Genomic DNA, 23,743 nt, shown 5'->3' on the forward strand with positions numbered 1-23,743 from the left:
CACACACAATATTTCCAAATTACCAATATTTTTTATAAAGCACTGACTCAAAAGTTCATGCACACGCTGAGCCTTGGACTAATCAGAGTCACTGGACTCATTTGAAGATGATCTGCAGACGAGGTGGTTAATTAAAATAGTCTGTCTTCCCCCTACCCCTCCGATCTTCCCAAACCTTATGTTCCCTCCCGTTCCCTCAGATCCTGCTGCAGATCTGAGGGAATTCACTGGAATGCACTGCCCAACCTCAACAATGCCTCCTTCCTCCTCTACTTCAGAACCTCACTCAAAACACACTTCTTCTAGCTGAGATCTAGTTTAAGATGCCTCCCCAACCAATGCTTAACCCTTTATATTTTTGATCTAGAACTTATTATCTTCTAAATAAAGTTGGTTTGTTCGTTTTCTTTATGTAAAGTGATTTTGGGTACTTAGAAAAGCGCTATATAAATCTGAACTATTATTATCATAATTCACAATCTGCAAATACACCAGGGTTTAAAATAATACAACATATTGACAGGAAAGAGGCAGAGGAAAAAAACTGCACTATCAGCTAGGGAAGTGCAGACAGGCGGGGCATCGAAGCAACCGTGGCCTCAGGGGAGAGATTAACTTGACCTTTCTTAGGGACAGAAAGCCAAACTGAGGGCCTACGGTGGCCATGGACTTCAACACCCATGACATTCTTGCCCTGGTCAAGACACACTCACACACACACTCTCACACACACTCTCACACACACTCTCACACACACACACACACACACACACACACACACACACACACACACACCCACACCCACACCCACACACACACACACACACACACACACACACACACACACACACCCACACACACACCCACCAGCGGCAGCCAGAGAGTGAGTGAGCAGCGGCAGAGAGTGAGTGAGCTGAGATTTAAGAGCTGCTTCCCTAGCACCTGACTGGAAACATAATACACTCATGGATGAGATGCAAAATAATTGTACATCATGTTCTGTAAAATGAGCGTGCAGGTCAGAGGTCAGGCACTTTCTCACTCACTCTCTCACTGCCCCATTCTTTGTTCCATCTCTCTCTCTACTGTCGATCTCTGACGGTCTGCTCTGAACAATACAGCTCCCTGTGTAAACAACAGAGCCCCAACAGGCCTCCAAGAGGTGACCACAGCAGAAAAACAAACAAAAGAACAACAACTCATTCCGTCGCCTCCCGGACAATGTCTGGACCCGATTCATTTGAGGAAACCGCTGTGCATGAACTCTGTGAGTGGTGGACTAGTGAGTCAATGGAAAGATATGGATGGTGCTGACTGAGTCAGCTCAGCACCCAGGACACCCAATGGTGTGTGAGGTGCAAGCTAGGAGCCCGTTTTGGCTACTCATGCGCTCTGCTTTTTCGGGTGAACAGGCACATTCACTGCATTGAAACTGATTCAATGTCACCCGCTGCACCAGCCTATTCCTCCCCATCTTTAATATTTTCAAATCAATGGCTCTTTGTGTGTGATGCTTGGCAACATAATGGACACAAAATCCTGTCTGTGATTGATATTGCAATTAAAGCCCCCAAGAATTCTTTAACCATAACCAACATGAGAGAGAAACTGGAACAAAGATGTATTAAAAAGTTTAAAACATTGCCTATGTGCACTGGACAATACATATATAAAGTAAACAAACGTGACGCGTATGAATAAGCTTTGTTTGTCGTAACATTACTTTCTGCAGGCGCCATTTTTGTTTCACTGAGTAGTAGTTTAATGTATGCATATGGGCGAGTCCCTCACCTGCTGGTGGTATCCACTATCCACTTCTCACCTCAACATGAGAGCGAGCCTGGGAATACTATACTAGCATAGCAGTTGATACCGTCCTACACAATGGCAAGTTCAGCTTGGTAGTGGGTACTGCAGATGTGTGCCAGTTTTACAGAACCCTTGTCGTGTGTGTGTGTGTGTGTGTGTGTGTGTGTGTGTGTGTGTGTGTGTGTGTGTGTGTGTGCGTGTGCGTGCGCGTGTGTGTGGGTGTGTGCAGTGCATGTTTGTCTTCTCACCGTACGTACTAGTAGTGCCAATTCACTGAGTGCATGATTGCAGCTTTTACTTCTCCCCGTGAGATAATACAGCATTGTTTTCCTGCACCTCTTAGGAATGGAATGGAAGTGGTTATGAGTTATTATGAGACGTTCTGAAAGTGCCGAGTGTGTGTTGTTGCTGCACGAAGCCGACCAGAGCAGTCTCTCCACTCCAGACAATTCCTGGAATTTGCTTTTTCTGTACACGGTTCAGTTTAAATGCTTCTAATTTCTGTTTTACTGTTTTGGTCAGTAAGAAAAATCCCTGCCTTGCCTCAAAATTCCCTACATTTCCTCCCCTATTATGCAAACATGTTATTTACTGTAACTAGAGCATAGCGGTTATCTAAATGTGTCAACTCAAGGCGTAGCATTGCTTAATCTACTTGGCTAGATGGGTTGCGATTTCACTCTCCCCGCTTGTCACTCCCTCTCGCCATCACAGCAGAGTTTGCCGCCTATACTGTAGGTAGGCCTGTCAAAACTATTGCATAATCGTCGCAATTATTTGACATAATCACAATTATTCTGTCATAATCGTGAAACATAATTCAAATAATGTTGAAACATTTTCATGCATTAAAAAAAGCTGAAATAGCAAATCTACAAGCATATAACACGCCACTTTGTGACATGTAAGCTTTTAGATCAGCTATTTACTTTTTCTTAGGAATAAAGATAATGAATATGTTAGGGATTTCTTTGTATATTTCCGTTATTTGTCATATCTGCCCTATGCATTTTTTTGATTACCAGCAGCAAACAGAAATGTATTCTTTATTCATATGTCAATGCCAAAAACACCAGCTCAGTGGCCTTGTGGTTAGAGTGTCCGCCCTGAGACGGGGAGGTTGGGGTTCAATCCCCGGCTGGTTCATACCAAAGACCCAGTGCCTCCCTGCTTGACATGACACTGTGATATACTAGCGTCATGTCCAGGGGGTATACTTGTACATCAAGCTGCCTCACGCCACAGAAACAGGAGATAGGCTCCTGCCCTATGGGCCTCATGGCTCGGCAAGGCTACTTACTTACTTACAATGCCAAAAACACAATTGAATCGTAAATCGCAATTAATTGTCAACTCAAATTTGTAACCGTGACAGACGTAGGTCCAAACTGCAGCCTGGCCATGGACTAGACTGTGTTCGCCTGTCTTCTAGCTGTTTGCTGTGTGTGCAGATAGATCAAAGGGACTGCTGGGACAGGTGTAGAGTGTGTTGTGTAAGTGGGGCTGTCAGTCATGCAGGCTGGGGCCACGCCCTCCTCTCTGTGTGGCCTCCGTGTTCAGCCTAGGTGGTCGGCGGCAGGGCTGGAATCCGGAACTGGATCCAAACATTGGACATATTGGAACCGATTCTGCTTCCGGTTTAATCACACTGTCAGGGCCCCTTTTCCACCAAAAAAACTTTGGTTCTAGAACAGGTTCTGTTCTTTATTTTCTGATGCCTGCATCTTCCAACCTGAATAGTGACACGCCCACTTCAGTGTATTTTGGTTTCAGTTCCTAACCAACTTTTAGCGATCTGAAGCAATTAATTTGGTTCAAAATACAACCCTGGTGGAAAACGGGCCTCAGAGAGCTGGTATGTAGACAATGACATGTCTGCTATGCATAGGTTGTTCTGAAACCTTTTCATTTCAAGGACCACCAAAACTAGTTGCACACCTTTTAGTTTTAAGGGTCCATTTCCATTTGGAACCGTTGAAGTGCCTTGCAAAGTCGAATGTAATCGACGCAAGAAGCAGCCACTTAAGCAAATGCTTGCGTTGCGTCCCGTTGCTTCGGGGACAGCAAAAGTACCCCTGGGCAGCAGAGAGCAAGTAGGCTCTCCTCCTCTGCTCGACCCCTCTTGAAAGAGGATTACACCTCCGCCAGCACATTGAGTTGTAAATGTAAACACAACCGGCATGGATATATCACATTGAAAGACAAGTTAAACAGGACAACATGACATCATCGTTCGAAGCACTGCTTTGCAAACTCGTCTGATTATCTTTTGACCCAGTCCATCCCTGGTGTTCAGACGAGAACTCTGCGGAATTACAGCGGAGAACAGCTTGTGTACAAGCGCTGACAGTTGTGTATATTTATCGTATCCTATGCTTCCATAAGTTCCATTTGGTGACAATTTCCATTTGGTACAATGATCCAATCTCTAGCTGCCATCTAGGGGACTAGTAGATGCTTATAGACGAGTAGTGATTATAGACCGACGTAAGAACACATTTTTGTGTGCGTTTGACTCTCCCACGCAAGGCACAAAACGGACTATGTCCAGGCCTTGAGAGGGATTCGTTAAGGAATTGTAATCGTTGAAATCCTAAAGGACCCCAACCCCATATGCATGCACATGGTGAATATATTTTATATGTGCCCCTGAGAGCTGTGTGCTGCTGCTAATGTGCATGTGTGTTAAGTTAATAGGATTAGATACAGTATGCTCTCTTTAAATGAGACAAGTGGCACATAGTGCAGCATTTGAGTGCCAGTAGTAGTGTGTTGCCGGTTTGTTTGATAACGATGGTCACATCACACACTGTAGTCGTGCTTTTGACTCACACACTCTCACACACGCACACACACGCACACACACGCACACACACGCACACACACACACACACACACACACACACACACACACACACACACACACACACACACACACACACACTGCAGTGCACCCGAACAAGTCACACAGGGATTGTGTGATAGGTAGGGCAAGAGGAAGTACAGTACAGTACAGTGACATTTATGTAGGTTATTAGAGGACCCATGGTAAGCCAGCCAGGACTGTACCACTCCACACTATATGGTAGGGGGGGAATCACGTGATTGTTGTTGAGTCTAGGGCTGTCACGGACTCACGGTTATACATTACGATTAATTGTCACGCATATAAGTGATTTGATTAAACCCTCTAATTGTGTTTTTGTTGCTGAACACTGGAATAAAAAAAATCTAAACTAAGGCTTTTAAGTTGCACAGGTAAGATTTCACAAAGAAATACAAGGAAACTAGAAAAAGTGCCCCTCGGGTTACAGGTCTCCACCAGGCCAGGTCAGGTTGTGGCCTCCTGGTGGCGCTATAATAGGAAAATGTGAAAGGGGTGCCATTTCTTCTTATGCCTTGGATGGCAATTGGATTATTTGAGTAGGGATGGAGCCTGAAAATCGCGTCCATTACAAACCCGGTTCGACATTTATCGAGACCCGAGTATCAATAAGCTTTTGGCTTGTCGAGCCTGTTATCGGGTATAGCCTCAGCAGCTGACGTTATTGGCCGCTCACTATATAATAAGGGGCAGGCGTTCTCGAAGATTTGTGGCAGAGGTTCATCGTTGGCATGCAGGGAGTGTGTGCCGGCGATTAGCTGGTAACGGACGGACGCACACACGGACGGAGTGCAAAACATACTGTCTCCCCATGCCTTCGGCCTGGTGGAGACAATAACAGACATATTTAATTAATAACTTTATACATAATGGAAATGTGACGTGTTTTGAGTTATTTCCAATTAATTTGAAAATATTTGAATAGTTTTCAACATTGACACAATTATGAATTGTTTTCTCAAATAATTGTGACAGGCCTAGTTGAGACGTGTGTGTGTGTGTGTGTGTGTGTGGCTCCATTAACATAAGTGAATTGTGAGGCTCTTCTTCCCTATTTGAGAACCCATTGTTTACCACCCCCCCTTCTTCATTAATAATCCGCCATCCCTCTGTCCCCCACCCGTATTCCTCCAACTTTCTCTATCCTGTTCTTACCAGATTCCTGCCTTTTGTTGTGATCCCCTTGTGCCTTTCAAGTCTCTCCCCCTCTTCTTCCTCCCTTCTCTGTGGTGGCCTTTTGACAGTGTTGCCATATTTTGTGGGAGGAATAAGCAACCGGGTCTAGGAAAAAACAAGCCCCAAAAGCTCACAACGCTCAAAACTCTTGAAATAAAATGTATAATATTTTGAAATACACAAATCTGGTGTAGGGCTCCCTGGCACAAAAAAAGTTTAATGAAATAAAACTCTATTTAGCAAGCCTAAATAAGCAGCTAGTAACTTCATTTTAGAAACGAGCCCAAAAAACTAAAACCCACAATTACCAATATTTAAAAGCAACTTTAAAGGAAAATATGCCCAAAGTCGCTTATAGGCCAACATGGCAACACTGCCTTTTTGACAATGGATAAATCTCCTGACTGAGCACGGGGCCAGTGAGCTGGCCTCTGACTGACAGCCAGTCTGCCATGTCTCTGCTGTCCTTGACATGAAAAAGTTTGGGAACCACTGCCCTATATGGTCTTTTTGGGGCTTGATTTCATAGACCTGGCAACACTGCTTGTGACTGACAGCCCTGTGTGAGGGTTAGGCTTTGTCCCTCTGCAAAGGAAAATGGAGGGAACTCGGAGAGGTGGAGGAGTTGGTAGTAGTATAGAGATGGAGAGTGTGAGGGGATGGGGTGGGCAGATGACAGGTTGGAGGAGCACTGGGTCATTCAGACCCTGCAGAGTTTCACTTTTTGGGACTCTGGGTTTCAAACTGTGCAGGACAAACTGTGTGTGTGTGCGTGCGTGTGTGTGTGCACGCGCAAACTGCGCATGTGTGAGCCCTTGCGCAAAAAAGCTATGCCATGTTGCTTAATTAATGCGCAACAGACCCGGGGGGCCTGGAAATGACTCATGGTGCATTCTTGATGCTCTCTTTTGTTCTGCAGCCTCACATAGATTTGGACTGAAGACACTTTAACGCAGGAAGACAGACCCGGGACGACTATTTGTGTCCATGGTGCTCTTTGATGTCACAGTCCTGAGTCCTTGACCTGTCTGTACGTCTCAAATCTAGCAACTTATAAACTGTCTGGGACTGGGTAAAAGCAGAGTAGATATATAAAATGTTTAAAGTGAAATACCCCTTTTGTGTGCTGTACCGAGTTGTGCAGTCGACCAAATCCTCTCGTCTTCTTTTCCTGGACTCTGAATAATAGGGTCCATCATCATCACAAATGCATGTAGTCGTCATTGAGCCCCTCACCCCAGCGGTGACTGCGTGCACAATCGTCTATGTTTTAGATGTGTATTACTATTTTGTGTTGCACTGCGAGAGCACAAAGAATCTAGAAAAGAGGCCAGAGTGGAATGTAGATCATCAGGCTAGTGGCTGCAGAGGACTGGGATGGGAGAGCATGAATGAATGGATAGGGATTCCACTTCCATATGAAAGGAAACGGCTGTATGGAAAAGAATGACAAGGGGGGATTTGGGGCGGTGGGCTTAATATGGTGTAATTACATTTCCTCCTTGTGGTCCATATGTTGATCTGACCTCATCAAACCCTGTACACTCAAGACACGCTCCATATATGGCCAGTACAGCATTCATTCCATATGTTGATCTGACCCCCCCATCCCAAAGCGCCAGCTCTCGCCCGTCACCCAGGCGGATGCGTGCACGTGACCTCGCCCTTTCTTGCCCCCAGGGGGTCTTACTGATGTGTGTGTGTTGTGAACTACTGATTTTAAAAGGCATTTGTAGAATCTGCCTCAGGTCTTAAAATGGGTTAAGGTACGTTGAAGAGAAGAAAGTTGTATAGAGTTATGCGTTGGCTTGGCAGTCGAACATGTGTGCTGTCGGGGGGGGGGGGGGGGGGGGGGGGGGTTTAGTATTGTGTGTATGTGTGTGTGGTTTTGTCGTCTGTAGCCTAATGGTTTGATTGGAGTGAAGCCTAGGGCTAAATGGTGTCACTTGACTTTAACACTGAAGTCTGTGTCCATCCGGCTATGTCTCATTGTGCCTAGAAAGCTGCTAGCAACACACACACACACACACACACACACACACACACACACACACACACACACACACGCTACATCACCGTACCTTTCCTCTGGGACAGCTGTTGTCAGTTTCTAATTAGGTGCCTTCCACCAACACACCTATCTCTCTCCATCTCTCTCTCTCTCCCCCTGTCTGTCTGTCTACCTCCCTCGCGCTCTCTCTCTCTGTGTTTTTTTTACTGTGTTTACTGTGTCCTAACCCCCAACGCACATAAAACACCTACATAAACACATGCTTAAAACAAACAAGCTCACATAAATATTGCCCACAAATATGCACGTTAACGGAGCATGCTCCCTCTTTCCCAAGTCCTGCATACAGAAGCCAAACTGTTCCCCTGATGCCCTCACAGAAGCGAACGTAAACTTGACTTAACGTTCATCCGGAAAATACACTTTCACAGTAGTAGTCTCGCAGTTTTCAAATGCTTCCATCATAAAGTCTGGAGCAACGGCCTCTCAGTCTGTGACGTATCCTCCCCACTTCGCTTTCGTCTTTGTCGTGCAAATTCATTTGTATATAAATAAAAATTATCTAAGCAGCCATATATAGTTTGCTGTTTAGTAAAACTGTAATCACACCCGTGTGAACTGAGTGGTTCTCTCTCTCTCTCTCTCTCTCTCTCTCTCTCTCTCTCTCTCTCTCTCTCTCTCTCTCTCTCTCTCATATTAGCAGGCAACAGTGCAGCACTAATACTATCTCTCTTTTTCTGGCAAACAGCGCCCCTACTGGTACTCAGTCATACTCGTGCTCATTAATACATAGGTGAACACGGACATTGCTGTTCCTTGGAGTGGTTGCACCACTCAAAGAAATATGGCCGGTCGTTAATTGTGACTTTTGTGTCTGCCCAAATACTTGTGACTTGACTCAGGCGCTTTCCCAAACAAAGGACAAAACAGATGTCCCAGTGTCCTAGTTCTCATTGAAGCTTTGTGTTGATCTGTAGTCTTCAGAAGCCTCATGAGTCTATATGTTGCCCTCTACTGTGACTCACCAGAAAAATGTCCCTGACTCACTCTGTACCACTCTACTGCAGTGGTTCTCAATCATTTCATGCCGTGACCCCCCCAAAATAATCATAATTGAATTTGGGACCGCCCCACCCTGACAAGCACTTGGAATTGTAGGAGTTGAGACTTGGTTCCACAGATAAATATTGTGAAAATAGCCGATTGAGGTCTGTTTCTTTGGCCAATTTCTTTTGTATTAAAAAGGTCTTCAAATAAATTAATTTGTAACTTTAGAAATGTGCGGATATCCTGTATACACTGTAATGCACGCACGTTGGTTTGCTTTCTGTTGAGTGAGAAAACAATGTTGCACTGCACGTTAACTTCGTTAAGCTAACCATCTGGAGACCCCCCAAAATAAAAATGTGGCCCCCAGTTTGGCAATCACTGCTCTACTGTACTACACACCGCTGCTCTCCAGCATGACTCCAGCACCTTCCATCTAAAAGCCAAACGACTGTAGCAAGTACTCTGTTAAAAGAAAAGCCACACTCGTAAAGTTGTCAAGGAAATGTAGCTCACTTGTTCTCACCGATGTGATGGCATGTACCAACGCAAATGGTCTCTCTCTCTCTCTCTCTCTCTCTCTCTCTGAGACAAATACACACTGAGTCGTGACAGAACAGACAGATCTAGGACACTAATAGAACGAGGAGGGGGTGTCGGTACACTAAACCCCCTTCTCCCTTGTGTTGTTGTTTTAGCCATTGACCAGGGGTGTATTGGTTAGTTTGTTTAGTTGTTGTTGTTTTTAGCCATTGACCAGGGGTGTATTGGTTAGTTTGTTTAGTTGGAGACTCACCTCAGTGAGTGGTCTTTGCTTGTTTAAATCTATTTCTGTAAAAAACTGCTCAGCTGCAGTCACCCCTTTTGTTTTACTCCAACTAAACCACTGAATACCTATTTCTAGAATCTAGGCCTGTTCTAGATGAACATATGCTACCCTATGCTTTGGTCCCTGTTGGTGTACTATTGTTATTTGAAAAGATAGGAAAAGCTTGTGAACACGGCTACGGCAGAGTACTGCACAGTGCATGGGCATATTTGTGAGCCTTCAGAGTCATCCTCTCACAGCAGTGTTAACAGTGTTTTTCAGCAGATTTTGATTTAGTCTTGGTCTTGAATCCCAATGTTCCAAGGACAGCGATCCAAGAATCCGAGTCATGGCAGTTTGAAAAACCTCCTTTCAACTGCTTTGCACTGTGAATATATTTGCAATCCCATAGTTGGAACGGTGGGGCGTTGCTATAGGAACCATCAACCATTATAAAACGGAGTAGGAGTACCGTATATGTTGGGGTAGATATACATATACATATATATATGGATATATATGGACGGCCCCAATAACATGCATGAGAGACATTGATGTTTTTTAAGTCTGTCTGTGCAACGGTAACTCCCAGGAGACCAGTGTCACCTGTTCTTCCAGCGTTCATCTCCCATCTGGGCCTGGTCTCATGGTGAGCCCCCCCCCCCCTCCCACACACACACACTCAAGCTCCTATTTCCTCTTCCTGCCATTCGATACCTGGCACCTGCTGGGGACCACAGAAACACCACACTCTTTTGTTTTCTCTTTCTGCCTCCTCTTCGTTATCCTTGGTTCCCTGCTTCCCCGTCCCTTCCACCCCCCAACTTTCAGATCTCATGAACATGAACATACTTGTTAGTTGTTACCAGACAAACATGATTCTGGTGCATTTCTGTCATTGGCTGCTGTACTGGTAGCTTTGTCTACTCTAGCATGATACGACCATTTCGACGATCCAATCTAGGTGACTGGCAACTCACCTGCCATACTGCAGCTCTGGCTGTGAGATTTGAAAAGCAGATAATGCAGCAGTGAAAGTGGCTAGTGAATATGGGGCGTGCTAATGACCGACCAAGCGCACAAAAGAAAGAAAGATCCCTGCCCTGCTCACCTTACCAGCCTGCCAGCTGTTGTATCCGCCGCATCCGTAGCACGCTAGTAGCCCCCAGATAACTCAGGAGAGAGCCTGTTTAGCCACTGTGCGCACACGAGTGCACGCACGCATGCATGCACGCACGCACACCCAAGACAACATTACAGTCAGTATACACACACAACCAGTCAAGAACAGGAAATATCTGTCATCAAGGTGGTGCACGGCTACACTGCCTGCAGCCTTGTCTCTCTTCGGGCAATGTAATTGTAGCTCTCTCCCCCTTAGCATGTTGTATTGTGTAAGCTATGTGGGCTAATGGTCTTCTGCACAGATCTCCAATCGCAGGCAGAAACATTACAATATACACGGAGCCATGAGCGTCTGGTTTCATCTGCTGTGCAAAGTGCTTACACTGCTCCTTTGGGGGGAGAAGGAACCTGTTGCAATACATTCATGAAACCCTATTCCTGGTTGTTACAGAGCACCTCAATGTAAAATTGTCTGTTTTCCCCCCCAAAAAATATATTTGAAGAATGGTCTTAAGTATACATGATGTGAACATGCACGGTATATCATTGTCAGACTTGATTTATATCTTATTTATGCCCTAAAATGACTGGATATACTGGTTTTGTAGCAATTTTTTGAAATGATGGACCTTAATAGTGTCGAATGTGTATGTTCTAATCATGTATACTTAAAACATTTTACAAATATATAGTTTTACATTTTTGGGTGAAATAGCCAATTTAACACGTGATGCCCACTCGTCCTTGGTGCCCATCTATCCGTTTAATATACCCCCTGTATTTTCCAGTACATTAGCTCTAGTGTTATTGACATGTAAACAAAATGCTTTTATAAAGGGAGCCATTCAGAATAGCCTGAGGTTTTTTTAAGCTGAATAAAGGTTCAGCTTCCACGTTTTAGTCATGCTTGCTTGCGTGCGTGCCGCTTGTGTTCAGAAACCCTCCCACTCCCCCAATATTGAATTCCCAGCTAAATTCCTGCCTCCAGAAAAGCTTAGGTCGGCATGTTCTCCTTTAGTCGTGTCCCTTGGTGTCTGAGAATTCTGATTGGACATCAACAAGGACAAGACAGTAGGTCCTCTGTGAGCAGCAGAACCCGATGCTGATTGAGGAGTTAACCCATTAAATATGGGAACGCATCTGTGCCATTTTAGATTTTAACCACTTAAACCATATGGTATCCTTTAGCTATTCAAAAATAGCAGATATACAATCTCGTAGCTCAATGAACTACAAGTCGTGAACATTTGTGCAAATCTTTGATCATATATATTTAAAGCAACCATTTTTAACTTTGACTAAACTTACTGAGATGGGGATCGGCGGCCAAATGCATATCATTTTGGGGGATCCTTGACACCACTGAAAGCAACATGCATTGGCCTCGGGTCTTAATGGGTTAATCGCCTCATGGTATCAGCCTTCCGTAACCCTTCGTTGTCCTTCGCCGTCTGCCTGTCTGTCCGTGTCCATCTGAAAAGCGGAGGACACACGAATTTAATTTATTTCCTGAATGCCATGACCATCCGTCCCCCCTTCGGTCCAACAAGCAGTCTCTTGTGAAAGCCACTTGGCACGACGCCGGTCACAGAACCCAGCGCTCTGCTCCTTCTCATCGAAAGCCACTTTGTTTGGCTGGCGTTACCATAGCGAGGAGGAGTGTATTTTGGCGAGGAGGGGTGGTCGTTGGAATGTGACCCGTTTGAACATACAGGACACACTATTTTTTGTGTGTGTGTGTGTCTGTGTGTGTGTGTGTGTGTGTCTGTGTGTGTGTGTGTGTGTGTGCAGTGGTTTGTAGTTGTGTGATTAAGGCACTTTGATGTTCTTTCTGTGAAAATGAAACGGTTTTCCCCTGAAATGGTTTAAAGGTTCCCCACATAAATACTGAGTGCTCCTGGAATGAAGTTCTCAGTCGCCACGACTGATTTCAGTCATTTGTTGGTTCCATGTCTTCTATGGAAGCATGTCGCGCACTGAAAATAGCCGATTAACAAGCTCACGTTGTGACGTGTTGTGCGCTTGTAGATCGGCTATTTTCGATCAATAGTCATATTAAGATTAAAGAGTATTTGAACTATTATAGAATACATCTTCCATAAACATGAATGGTCATCAAAGCAAAATGTAAAGCCTTAATCTGTGATTTATTTCAACTAGTTGGAGCAGCGACATAGGTTTTACAATGTTAATTAAAATATCTAAACATAAGTCATGAGATTTATTTTGCTTTTTGTACAGTAGAAATGTTGGCAAGCCATGAAGCAAAAATGCGTCTCAAAAAGTAGATATACCAAAGGTAAAAAAGCCTGGGGTGTGGGGTTACAATACAGAATATGATGGGATGCATGGGAACTTCCACCTTTTTTCGATTTAGCCTATGGTTGCCTGCGACTGTGGATCATATTGCCCCTCTCGCACGAGTGCTGACCACAGTAGCCTGTCGTGCTATAGGGGCTTTGCAATACATATAGCTGTTCTCTCTGTCTTGGTTTTAACATGGCGTGCCTCTCTCTGTGTCTCTCCACAGCCCTTCTTCAGACTCCTGAACCTACGGAAGCTTGGTTTGAGCGACAATGAGATCCAGAGACTCCCTCCAGAGGTGGCCAACTTCATGCAGCTGGTGGAACTGGACATCTCTAGAAATGGTGCGCACACGTCATGCACCCACACAAACGCACACGCACATAGACACTAGAGATGTACCGATACCCCCCCCCCCCCAACCACAATGCCTATTTGCTCAGACACTGATGTACTACTATTATCCATTCATTCAATGGGAATTTAAGACGAAGTTTGTGGACGGTGGAGTCGGACACTGGTTCTAAAAGTGGGGTTCTGCTTCTGGGACCATTTGGGCTCCTTGAGGGGTTTCTAAATGGACCCTTTCCATTTGTACACACTCGAGTTATGGGGTTCCTTGAAATTAAAAGGTTTGAGAACCACTGATCTGGGGTGGCAATTTAACTTTAAATGTTAAAGTGCAGCTACAAGTTAGTAAAATACTCAGTAAATAGCACAGTAAGAGTATGAAACAGTAGTGCAACATCAACTGAAGCATTCAAAAATAATTGATAAGCAATTAGGCAGTATTGGCAGCTTTTCCGATACTGGTATTGGAAACAACTGTACTACAAACGCACACAAACATAAACACAAATGCATGGTTTGTGAGCTGCTGTTGGCCAATCAATGGCCAATCAATGCATGGTTTGTGAGCTGCTGTTGGCCAATCAATGCATGGTTTGTGAGCTGCTGTTGGCCAATCAATAATATCCCATCCTGTACCTTTAGTTATCCCCCATGTCTCATTGACACGCGTGTCACAAGCCTCACCGTTATCACATAAAGCAATAAGCCACAAGATGTCTCAGGCTACCCTGGATGTTATAATGCTGAGAGGTGTGGTGAGACACGACCAACCCTCTCAGACATTCTAAAATACAGGTAACCTGGGACCTCGTGTGGCTTAATGTTTTCTAAAACAGTTACAAACATAGCAAATTAGCAATATTAAGTATTAACATCATAAAACTATTCCTAATTCACAAAAGTAGTTACACTTTGCGCCGACCATAGAGAGCCACTTCCTTGTTTACTCAGCCAGTCCAGCCAGCCTGTGTGTTTACGACAAACTTTTTCCAGAACAGCTGTTCTCAGTGACAGGGGATAAGGAGGCACTTGCTGTATTTACAAGAATGCATTCACAGTCCTATGAAATCAGGCGGTGCTTAGACGCCCGCACGGTCAGGGTTTGTAAGGAAATCAAGCGCTCCCCTTCCCTAGTTCAGCTACAGAGATGCGGGATCACCGTAAAGCACCTGGGATTGATATAAACTGATTTAAGGTGTAGACTGTCATGACTCAGATTTAGTACTTGGTCTAATTGGAAAGTTAGTGGGAAGTATTGGGACTAACCATTTTAGAATGTCAAAAGCCTCACGATTAACGCATGCTCATTTTAACATGTCAAAAGCCTCACCATTAACACATTTTGGGCGGGAACCCGTTTTGGTGTTAACATTATGTTATGCTTTAGCTATTGAAAAATAGCAGATCTCCAAGCTCAACATGAAGCAACATTCTCTCCTTTCCAACCCCTGCTTCAAAAATAAATTGAATCCGAGCTCGGGTGGAGCAGTGCCTGCCCACCACCACCACCACGGAGGTTGTGGGTTGAAATCCACCGTGGGTGCATTGGGCTTTGTCCAACATATTACTATGGCCTGGGGTCGGTCAGCGGGGAGTGAAAACACAAATGTGTGTCGGGAGGAATCAGTTGGCATAACGACTAAATTGGGGAGAATTTAGACATGAGGATGATTCTACAAATGTCTTCTCAATCATTGAGTTCTTGAAAAACCCATGTTTCTATATCAGTCGTTCTCAAACATTTTCATTTCAAGGACCCCCAAAAATGTGTAATTGGCCGCCGACCCCCATCTGAAAATATGTTGTTCCAGGGATCCCCAGAAGCAAAGATTTGAGTTAAAAACGCTCGCCCTGAAAGAATATATTGAAAGATTTGTGCCACATTTTCACGAAAGAAAAAAAAATAGCAGACCTACAAGCTCCTAGCGAGCTTGTAGATCTGCTATTTTCAATAGCTAAATCATAGCATAATACTTAAAACACCAAAAGGGGTTCCCGCCCAGCATGTGTTAAAACAAGACGTGTATCAGTTTAATGTATGTATGGAAAACCATCCACCAGCATCTCAAGTGAGACCTGCTTTATTTAGAATCCGCTGTATTGCATTCTGCAACTCAGCAGCAGACACACACACACACACACACACACACACACACACACACACACACACACACACGCATGCACGCAGATGCATACTCTGTGGATGTATATAGCGTTTGTCCTCTCACTGCCCTTGTTCAATGCAAATTGATATAAGTCTATAGTGTGGTACCAAGTAAGTAACAGGAAGAACTGGCCCGGTGAGGCATCAGTCCTATATGGATATCACCAAGTGCCAGTGACAGCAGTGTCTGCACTGTGCAGCGTGCTTATAAAGCCCAAGCCCATCTGTCTTTCTGCCTCATGGGAGATGGCAACAGAGGGAACCGTGTCTTTGATTTGCCAAAAATGCTTGCGACAATGAACATTTGGTAATTTTTCAGGGTGGTACTGCTGCCATGTTGGCGCCACACCCACCCACCCTCAGTTTGTCTCTCATTGTCTAGACAATGATTATACCACCTGATTGGCAATGCTGTTAATTGTTGATAACATTTACATCACTTTTTTCTTGCATAGAGATCACTATTGGCTGTCTAATAATGATTGCATGATGCATACAATTTGACTTAACAGTAAGCAAAGTAAACTGTCTATTAAAAACATTATAGAATCAGCGTTGTGACTCTAGGATCATAGGTAAACCAGATCAACAAATTAACCTGGCATTTGTCTAAATAAACTTCATGGTCATTGGGGCTAGGGCAAGTGCTACGATACTAAAGTTTGAATTGTTGAACAGTGTGAATACAGTACATGGCACAGTGAGGGGGAAACGAGAGCAAGTGAATGGATTCTGTCATCTCCCTGTACGTACTGTATGCCCTCCATCCGCCATTCTTCTGTTCCCTGCCTGCTCCTTCCCATCTGGTAGCTATTCTTATTATAAGGGAACGTGAAATGATTTTCTCTATAGAATGTGACCAGCACCGCCACCGCCCCCCGTCTCTTCCCTGTTCCTCCCATCACGTCTTCAGTCCTCGATGCTGACTTATCACCCTCCCCTTCTCCTTTTTCCTTGCAGACATTCCTGAGATCCCCGAGAGCATTAAGTTTTGTAAGGCATTGGAAATCGCAGACTTCAGCGGAAACCCCCTCTCCAGGTAAAGTGGAATGGAACAGCCCATATCTCCTCTCAGCATTGACACTGAAAATGGGGGTCTTATATATTTTATATCCCACTCTCCCACTCTATAGTTTGGTGTTCGATGACCTGTTTGAGCTACTATTGTGTGTGTGTGTGTGTGTGTGTGTGTTTGTGTGTGTGTTGCTTAAACCTGTCATGTCTTATAAAAGCCTCAGACATCTTTATTCAAATTATTTAAATATACAGTCCAGGCAGAAAATATGATCAGTCAGAATCAACTTTATTGTCACATCACAGTTTTACAAGTAAAACAAACTGGATGAAATTCGTTTTAGTTAAATACATTTTAGTTTTTAGTTCCCATCGTGTCATTTTACCCAAGAAATACAGGAAGGGAAGAAGAGAGAGTCATACATTGTGATTCCTCCTCTGGTCAGTTGTCAAGTAATTTCACCAACTATACCTATTCATATTCAGTTTAACAGCATGAAAAATATCATACTGTGTGTTTAATTTCAACACCTTTCATGACTAATTATGTGTAAAAACAGGCCGCTGGTTCTGATGCGATTATGCAGTGGTGAGTGGTCCATGAGAAGCACGCCTCTAGGAGAAGCATTGACTTTGGTGTGCCAGTGTGTGTGCTGCTCTGTGACCCAGACATTACTCTGTATGTAATGGAAGTGTCAAGCTAAAGCCAGCAAGGGGAAGCCCCCTCTTTAAACCCCCCCTCCCCATTCAACTTCCCCCTATAGAAGAGCATTGGAACTCTTGGCAGGAGTCTGGAGAACACTTTTGCAGATGGAACTTTTTCCACATGGGTTGATCGTCTTCGTCCCTCGTAAAGCCATTCCATACATTTGTATTTGGGTTTTGTGATCCTTTGGGATTTTAACGATTCCGGTTCCTTAACGATTCCCCCTCAACGGTCCCGATTCTTGAACGGTTAACTTTAACGATTCCTATGTATTCCTGGGTCCTGCGATTCCAGATCCCAAGTTCCCAACCCTTTTCCAACCTTCCGTTCTCTTCCTCAGATTGCCGGACGGTTTCACTCAGCTCCGCGCGTTGGCTCACCTGGCGCTCAACGACGTGTCCCTGCAGACGCTGCCCAACGACATCGGAAAGTATGTAAAACCTTGGAGTGTAGATTAAAAATCTATATTTTATACTTTTACTTGGTCATAAAATATGTAACATTTTCACCTTCAAATCTAAGATCCTGTAGTCTTGTAGTGCTAGAGTCGAGTTACTTTTTACATTTTCTTTTTTGCCATGAAAGTGGGTTTGCATCTCTTAGCAAGCACACATGGAATCATTTATTAACATTTATTTATTCAGTAAGGAAACGTTTCCATATGGCCAGTAGTAGGCTGATATTACATAATTGGTTGTGAAAGCTATGATGATTTAATGTGCAGCGCTACAAACAGCGAGCCCGGCTTGTGAGGGGTTTTAATTCCGTAGCCCAGCGGGATCTTAGACAGACTGAGCTCTTGGCCCATTGGCTCTGGGTTCTGGGCTCTCTGGGCCTGCTGTGATCAGGCAGATGGAGGCGCCCCTCACACTGCCAAGGCTGCCCAGACAAACAGACCCTCCCTCCATCTGACTTACTGCTGAACCCTCATTTATATTTTGTCGCACAATGGCATTTCTCACTGAAAATACATTATATTCAAGTCCTCAGGGTTTTTGGTGTTATCCTTTTTAGCATTATTGTATAACTGTACGTCTGTACTTTTTTGCAGTCTGTTAATAACGTATTCAATGAATCAAAAATGCATAGTGACAGTGGACTGGAGATCTGTTATTTTCAGTGAGCAAAGCATTAACACCTCTCCTCCTCTACCATGTCTTCTCTCCCCATCCATTCCATCCACCCCCCCCCCCACCCTGCTTCCTCCTGTTCAACTCCCCTCCCCTTCCCCTACCATCACTTGTTCTATTGCCAATCCTCTTTCCTTCCCGTCTTTTCTTTCTTGTCTCTCCTCGCCCCAACCCCTCCTTCTCCACATCCTGTCTGTCCTCTCTTCATCGCAGCCTGTCCAACCTGGTGACGTTGGAGCTCAGGGAGAACCTGCTCAAGTCCTTGCCTGCGTAAGTGTCCTCGCGCTGGGAGGGAGCTAACAAGACGTTGGTGCCGATTAACACGCTTTGTGTGCCCTCACAACACTTTCAAAATAGTGATTATTTTACTGGTTTATAAAGTCTCAATGGTCTCACACCTTCCTACCTACATGACCGCCTGCCTAGATATGTCCCAAACTGCTTTCTGGCCTTGACAGCCCATTCATCCAAAAAAAAGTCCTGTCTGATTGCATTAAACAATGTTAAACTCACCAACATTGCAGCTGTACAAAAAGCTTGAATTATCCTCTTTCTAAGTTTTTGTTTCATAAAAAGTGCTTGTTTTCAATAACACAACATTTTGCTGCCTCCTGCATTATGTGACATTTAGAAACAGGTGGTACACACGACGGTTGAGTGCTTTCCAACGAGCGCTTCCAAACTCCAACACTCCATGCTGCTCAATGTTTTGCCACTCAGTCTAGATGAGGGGGGCGTGTCCTGATGGGAAAATCAACTCTACAAGCTCACGGTGCAATGCATTGTGAGCTTTTAGATCTGCTGTTTGCCTGTTTGTTGGCCAAGTATACTGTATACTTGGCCATGCGTCAAACAGCTATTTCTTAGTTTTCACTATTTTTATATAATAATATAATCACATGCCTGAAATTAGGCACGCCAGGCTAAAAGTGTTTGCTACTGTAGCTCAACAGCAGATATGATCACGAGGGCATGACATTGATTCGTCCCCTGTAGCCTGTATAACCACCTGTCATACGTACGTGAATGTGACAATTGTCTGTGGCAGAGCATTCACAACGAACAAAGTGGTTGTCAGCGGCGCTTGTCGATATCTTTAGCAGTGCGGTGTTTTCACAGAAACATTCCTTGCATGTATTATTTACACAAGTGAATGAATGGCATGCTGTAGCTTCATGTAGAAGGACATCCGGCTTGTTGTTGGCTTGTAGTGTGCATGTCTCTGAGTGATTCACTGTGGTGTTTCTGTGTCCGTAAATATGCAGGTCACTGTCTTTCCTGGTGAAACTGGAACAGCTGGACCTCGGCAGCAATGAACTGGAAGTTCTGGTAAGCCCCGCCAGCTCACACAACCCCCCCGCCATTTTCACAACACGGCACGCACACACTGACTTGTGCACATTTCCATACGTGACTTGTTTTCTCTAGCGCTCAGGCCATGCAAACACAAGCACACCATACTTCATATTTGCATATACACACGCACCACAAAATAAAAACATGCCCATTAACGCGGAGCACAAACAGCCTTCTCGCATTTCCGCTACGAAGCCTATGATCTGTAACCGCGTATTTATACCCCACCAATCTGGGAACCCATCGACAAATGAAGGAGAAACGGCGCCCTCTTAACAGTCTGTCTCGAGAGACTAATGCCCCACAAACGCAGCGGTGCCAGTCTGCCAGGCCCGGGTTCTGTTCTGTACCCAGGAGGAGCATCAGGGCTGGTTTAAGACGTGGTCTGCCAGGCCCGGGTTCTGTTCTGGACCCAGGAGGAGCATCAGGGCTGGTTTAGTAACCGAGTACATGTACTGTCCTTAAGTTCAATGTTGAGGTATTTTATACTTGATTATTTCCAAACTATTATTTCAAAATCTTGGATTACAAATTAACCTTGTAGATTTGGATTATTGGAAAACATGCATTAACGACATAGCCCAATGTGTACTTCGGCTTTATGAAAATTGCATATCTACAAGTTCACGTGTGAGCTTGTAGATCTGCTATTTTCAAAAGATTTTTCTTTTTAACTTGTGAACTGGGATATTCTGCCTAATGACTACTTTTACTTTTTATATTCTACTTTTCAAGTAAATTTTGACGCCAATGCTTTTGAACTTTTACATTTTGAATACCTGACTTTTACTACTACAGTTTCTACATTGTGGTACTGATACTTCTACTCAAGTACAAACTCCTTCACTGGCTTTAAGCCTGGGAGTGCCCGGCTGTCTCAATAGCAGCACAGGGTAAACAATGTGACTGTGACCTGACACAAGGGCGGAGGCTGAGTAAACACTTTACATTACCTCATGCTCTGAAACCCGGCCTGCCTGCCTTTCTGTCTGTCAGTTATATGCAGTACTGACTACTGACACTCTGCCCAAACACTCACATTGAAATTTGAGCTAATTTACAACCACAGAAATTCTACAGTTTATACGTAGTATAATACTTCTACTTAAACGTTTTAAGTAGAAGTATCAATACCACAAATGTAAATGTTTACCAAGTTTACTTGAGTAAAAGTACACATGTATTGCCATCAAATTATACAGTGCCAAAAGTAAAATTACTCCTGCAGAATATCCCATTTCACAAGTTTGCAAATGTCTAAAAAACCTTTTGATCTACAAGCTTGAAATGCATTGCAACGTCCAAGTTCAATTCGCCCAAGTTTAAGCGCCAGCGACCTTGCCCTAACCTAAAGGGTGACCAACCATTAACCAAACCAACTAACGGGAAATGCACGATTTCATAGTTAAATGCGACCTGTGGTCGCAACAATTAAATTTGAGCTAGCTATCGAGTCCCCTGTTTTTACAGTGGTTTTTATAGCAGCTGGTATCTCGCTGTTTGTAGGGGCCACTTCCGAAGCTTCATCAAAACAACTTTCTCCAAGTGGTTTTACTCTTCCCTTTGAAACATTAATGTGATAAACTGATTAAGTCTGTGGTCTGGTCGGTGCACCGGCGGCTTTTATGACCTTCAATTTCCTGCACTTTTAACCAATGCCCCTGAGAGCTACAGCCGTGCGCAAGAAACCACGCTGCCAATTGCATCGATAAAACATCCATGACCGGATTAAAAATTTCAACAGAGGGACAAAATGAAAAAGGATTTTGGGGGGACCCCCCCCCCTCCAGTTTTTCACAACTGAATGGCTGGAAAATGGAAATTAATTAGACCGACAGAGAGGTAGAGGAGTGTGTGTGTGTGTGTGTGTGTACGTGTGTGCGTCAATTTAACAAAAGTGCAGACAATCAGCAGAGAGTGATAGACGTTTGCGCTACTCTATGCTGAATTGAAGTGGTCTCGGTCCCAGACTTTTTTCTACCTCCCTTTGTTGTCGATCGCATCGAGAATGTTTTGGCTACATCAAGCTACTTCAGCTACAACCGGGATAGCATCCGGTCCGTCGCTAAATGTGCTCCACTGCTATAAATCGCTGGGCGCTATGATTTAATGGATTAAATAACCCCGGGCGTTCGGGGTGTTAAGAGTTTACATAAGTGCATGCATAAACCTTCCTTAATGATTATATCTGGTTTCAGTATTTATTCATGCATGTCTTCAAAGGCCAACAACCACCGTTCCTGAATGCTTTGTTTGTCTAAAAGAGTCAACGAGGCTGTGCGTGCGGCTGTTCCCACTGTATTTCAGCACCCTGAGCCACTTAATCACCTGCAAAGATAACACAAACATGGCCTTTTGTTTGCTCTCTCCTCTGTCTCTCTCCTCTCCTCTCCTCTGCTAGCCTGATACCCTTGGTGCTCTTCCCAACCTGAGGGAACTTTGGCTGGATCGTAACCAGCTGTCCTTGTTACCACCTGTGAGTAATGAGTACACACACCATCCTCGTCAAAAAGGGGTGGGGGTGGTGGGGGGTTGTCCTTTTATGTGTCGTCGAGTACAACTGGTGGAAAATGTTCAACTACTACCCTTTTTCACTGATAAAAAATAAACCTATGATGACTGAAACTATAACTAAATATATTCCACGGCTAGAATACATATTCAACGTTGGGGTTTCTGCCAAGAAAACGTTTAAGAACCACTGCACTGAATCACTGTGGGGATAAATGCATCGTGTGTGTGTGTGTGTGTGTGTGTGTGTGTGTGTGTGTGTGTGACTGTGTGTGTGTGTGTGTGTGTGTGTGTGTGTGTGTGTGTGTGTGTGTGTGTGTGTGTGTAGGAGCTGGGGAACCTGCGGAGGCTGGTGTGTCTGGACGTGTCAGAGAACCGGCTGGAGGAGCTCCCCTCGGAGCTGAACGGTCTGCTGGCCCTCACCGATCTGCTGCTCACACAGAACCTGCTGGAGATTATCCCAGACAGCATAGGTCTGTTAGTCTCCTTATTCTCACACTACTAGGATCATATGTAGGAGTTTTTGTACCATTTATTTGTTTATTTTTATTCCTCGCTAGTCCCCAGGGATTCATGTGTAGCATGCCCACACACATTTCTCAACTCTCAAAAGTTTTGTTTGCTGACTGTCTGTCTGTCTGTCTGTCTGTCTGACTGACTGACTATCTACCCATCATTATTAATTATATATATATATTTTTTACAAGTTGAACAGAGAAAGAGAGAGACAGAGGGAGGGAGATGGGAAGAGGGGGGATATATAATCTATCTTTGGCGGAAAAAAGCTCACCATCCATCTTAAACCCACCTTGGTTTTCCTCATACAGAGCCCTCACCACCTGGATAATGTAGTTCCATTGTCTGCAAGAAGTGCAGATTCAGGCCCTTCGTCCACGTTGCTGTCAACAGACTGCAGTCAGTGTTGATGAAGTAGACCGTTGGGCAATGCCATTGTATGCCATAGGTGTGCTATTGGATACTGTGCAGGGCTCAAGAAGGATCGCACTGCCCTCTAGTGGAGAAGTAATGTTGGTGAGCCATATAGGGGGATAGGCCTTCTCTAAATGTTGCAGACAGCTTAGCAACTGACTAGAGCTTACTGCACATATATAGATTATCCTCCTAGGCCTTCGTCATTGCAAGAGGTTATCCCACTGAGGGCTGGTGTATGCGTCACAGCCCGGGGATGGTTTCAGAGGTCTTTGATGAATGTCCAGGCGATCATTTTACCACTTACCCATAGCCTTATTCAATCACAAAGTAATAGAGATAATGGCATTTGTTTAACACATTGAGTTGTCCTGATTGCTTAGCTACTGGTGTATCAGCCGCAGGGCCTAAACTGTT

The 23,743-nt window shown here is 44.4% G+C and overlaps 1 protein-coding gene across 1 annotated transcript in view; it reads left to right on the forward strand.

The window, feature by feature from the left end:
* Window positions 1-23,743, forward strand: part of scrib (scribble planar cell polarity protein) — a 112,718-nt gene that overhangs the window by 25,113 nt on the left and 63,862 nt on the right. The window contains exons 2-8 of the mRNA XM_080794188.1: window positions 13,391-13,508; window positions 16,640-16,718; window positions 17,740-17,829; window positions 18,743-18,799; window positions 19,795-19,858; window positions 22,287-22,361; window positions 22,725-22,869. Coding sequence (XP_080650314.1) covers window positions 13,391-13,508; window positions 16,640-16,718; window positions 17,740-17,829; window positions 18,743-18,799; window positions 19,795-19,858; window positions 22,287-22,361; window positions 22,725-22,869 — 628 coding nt within the window. The remainder of the gene's footprint in view (window positions 1-13,390; window positions 13,509-16,639; window positions 16,719-17,739; window positions 17,830-18,742; window positions 18,800-19,794; window positions 19,859-22,286; window positions 22,362-22,724; window positions 22,870-23,743) is intronic.

This window comes from Protomyctophum bolini (assembly GCF_963924005.1).
Source record: "Protomyctophum bolini genome assembly, chromosome: 21".
NCBI lineage: Eukaryota > Metazoa > Chordata > Actinopteri > Myctophiformes > Myctophidae > Protomyctophum > Protomyctophum bolini.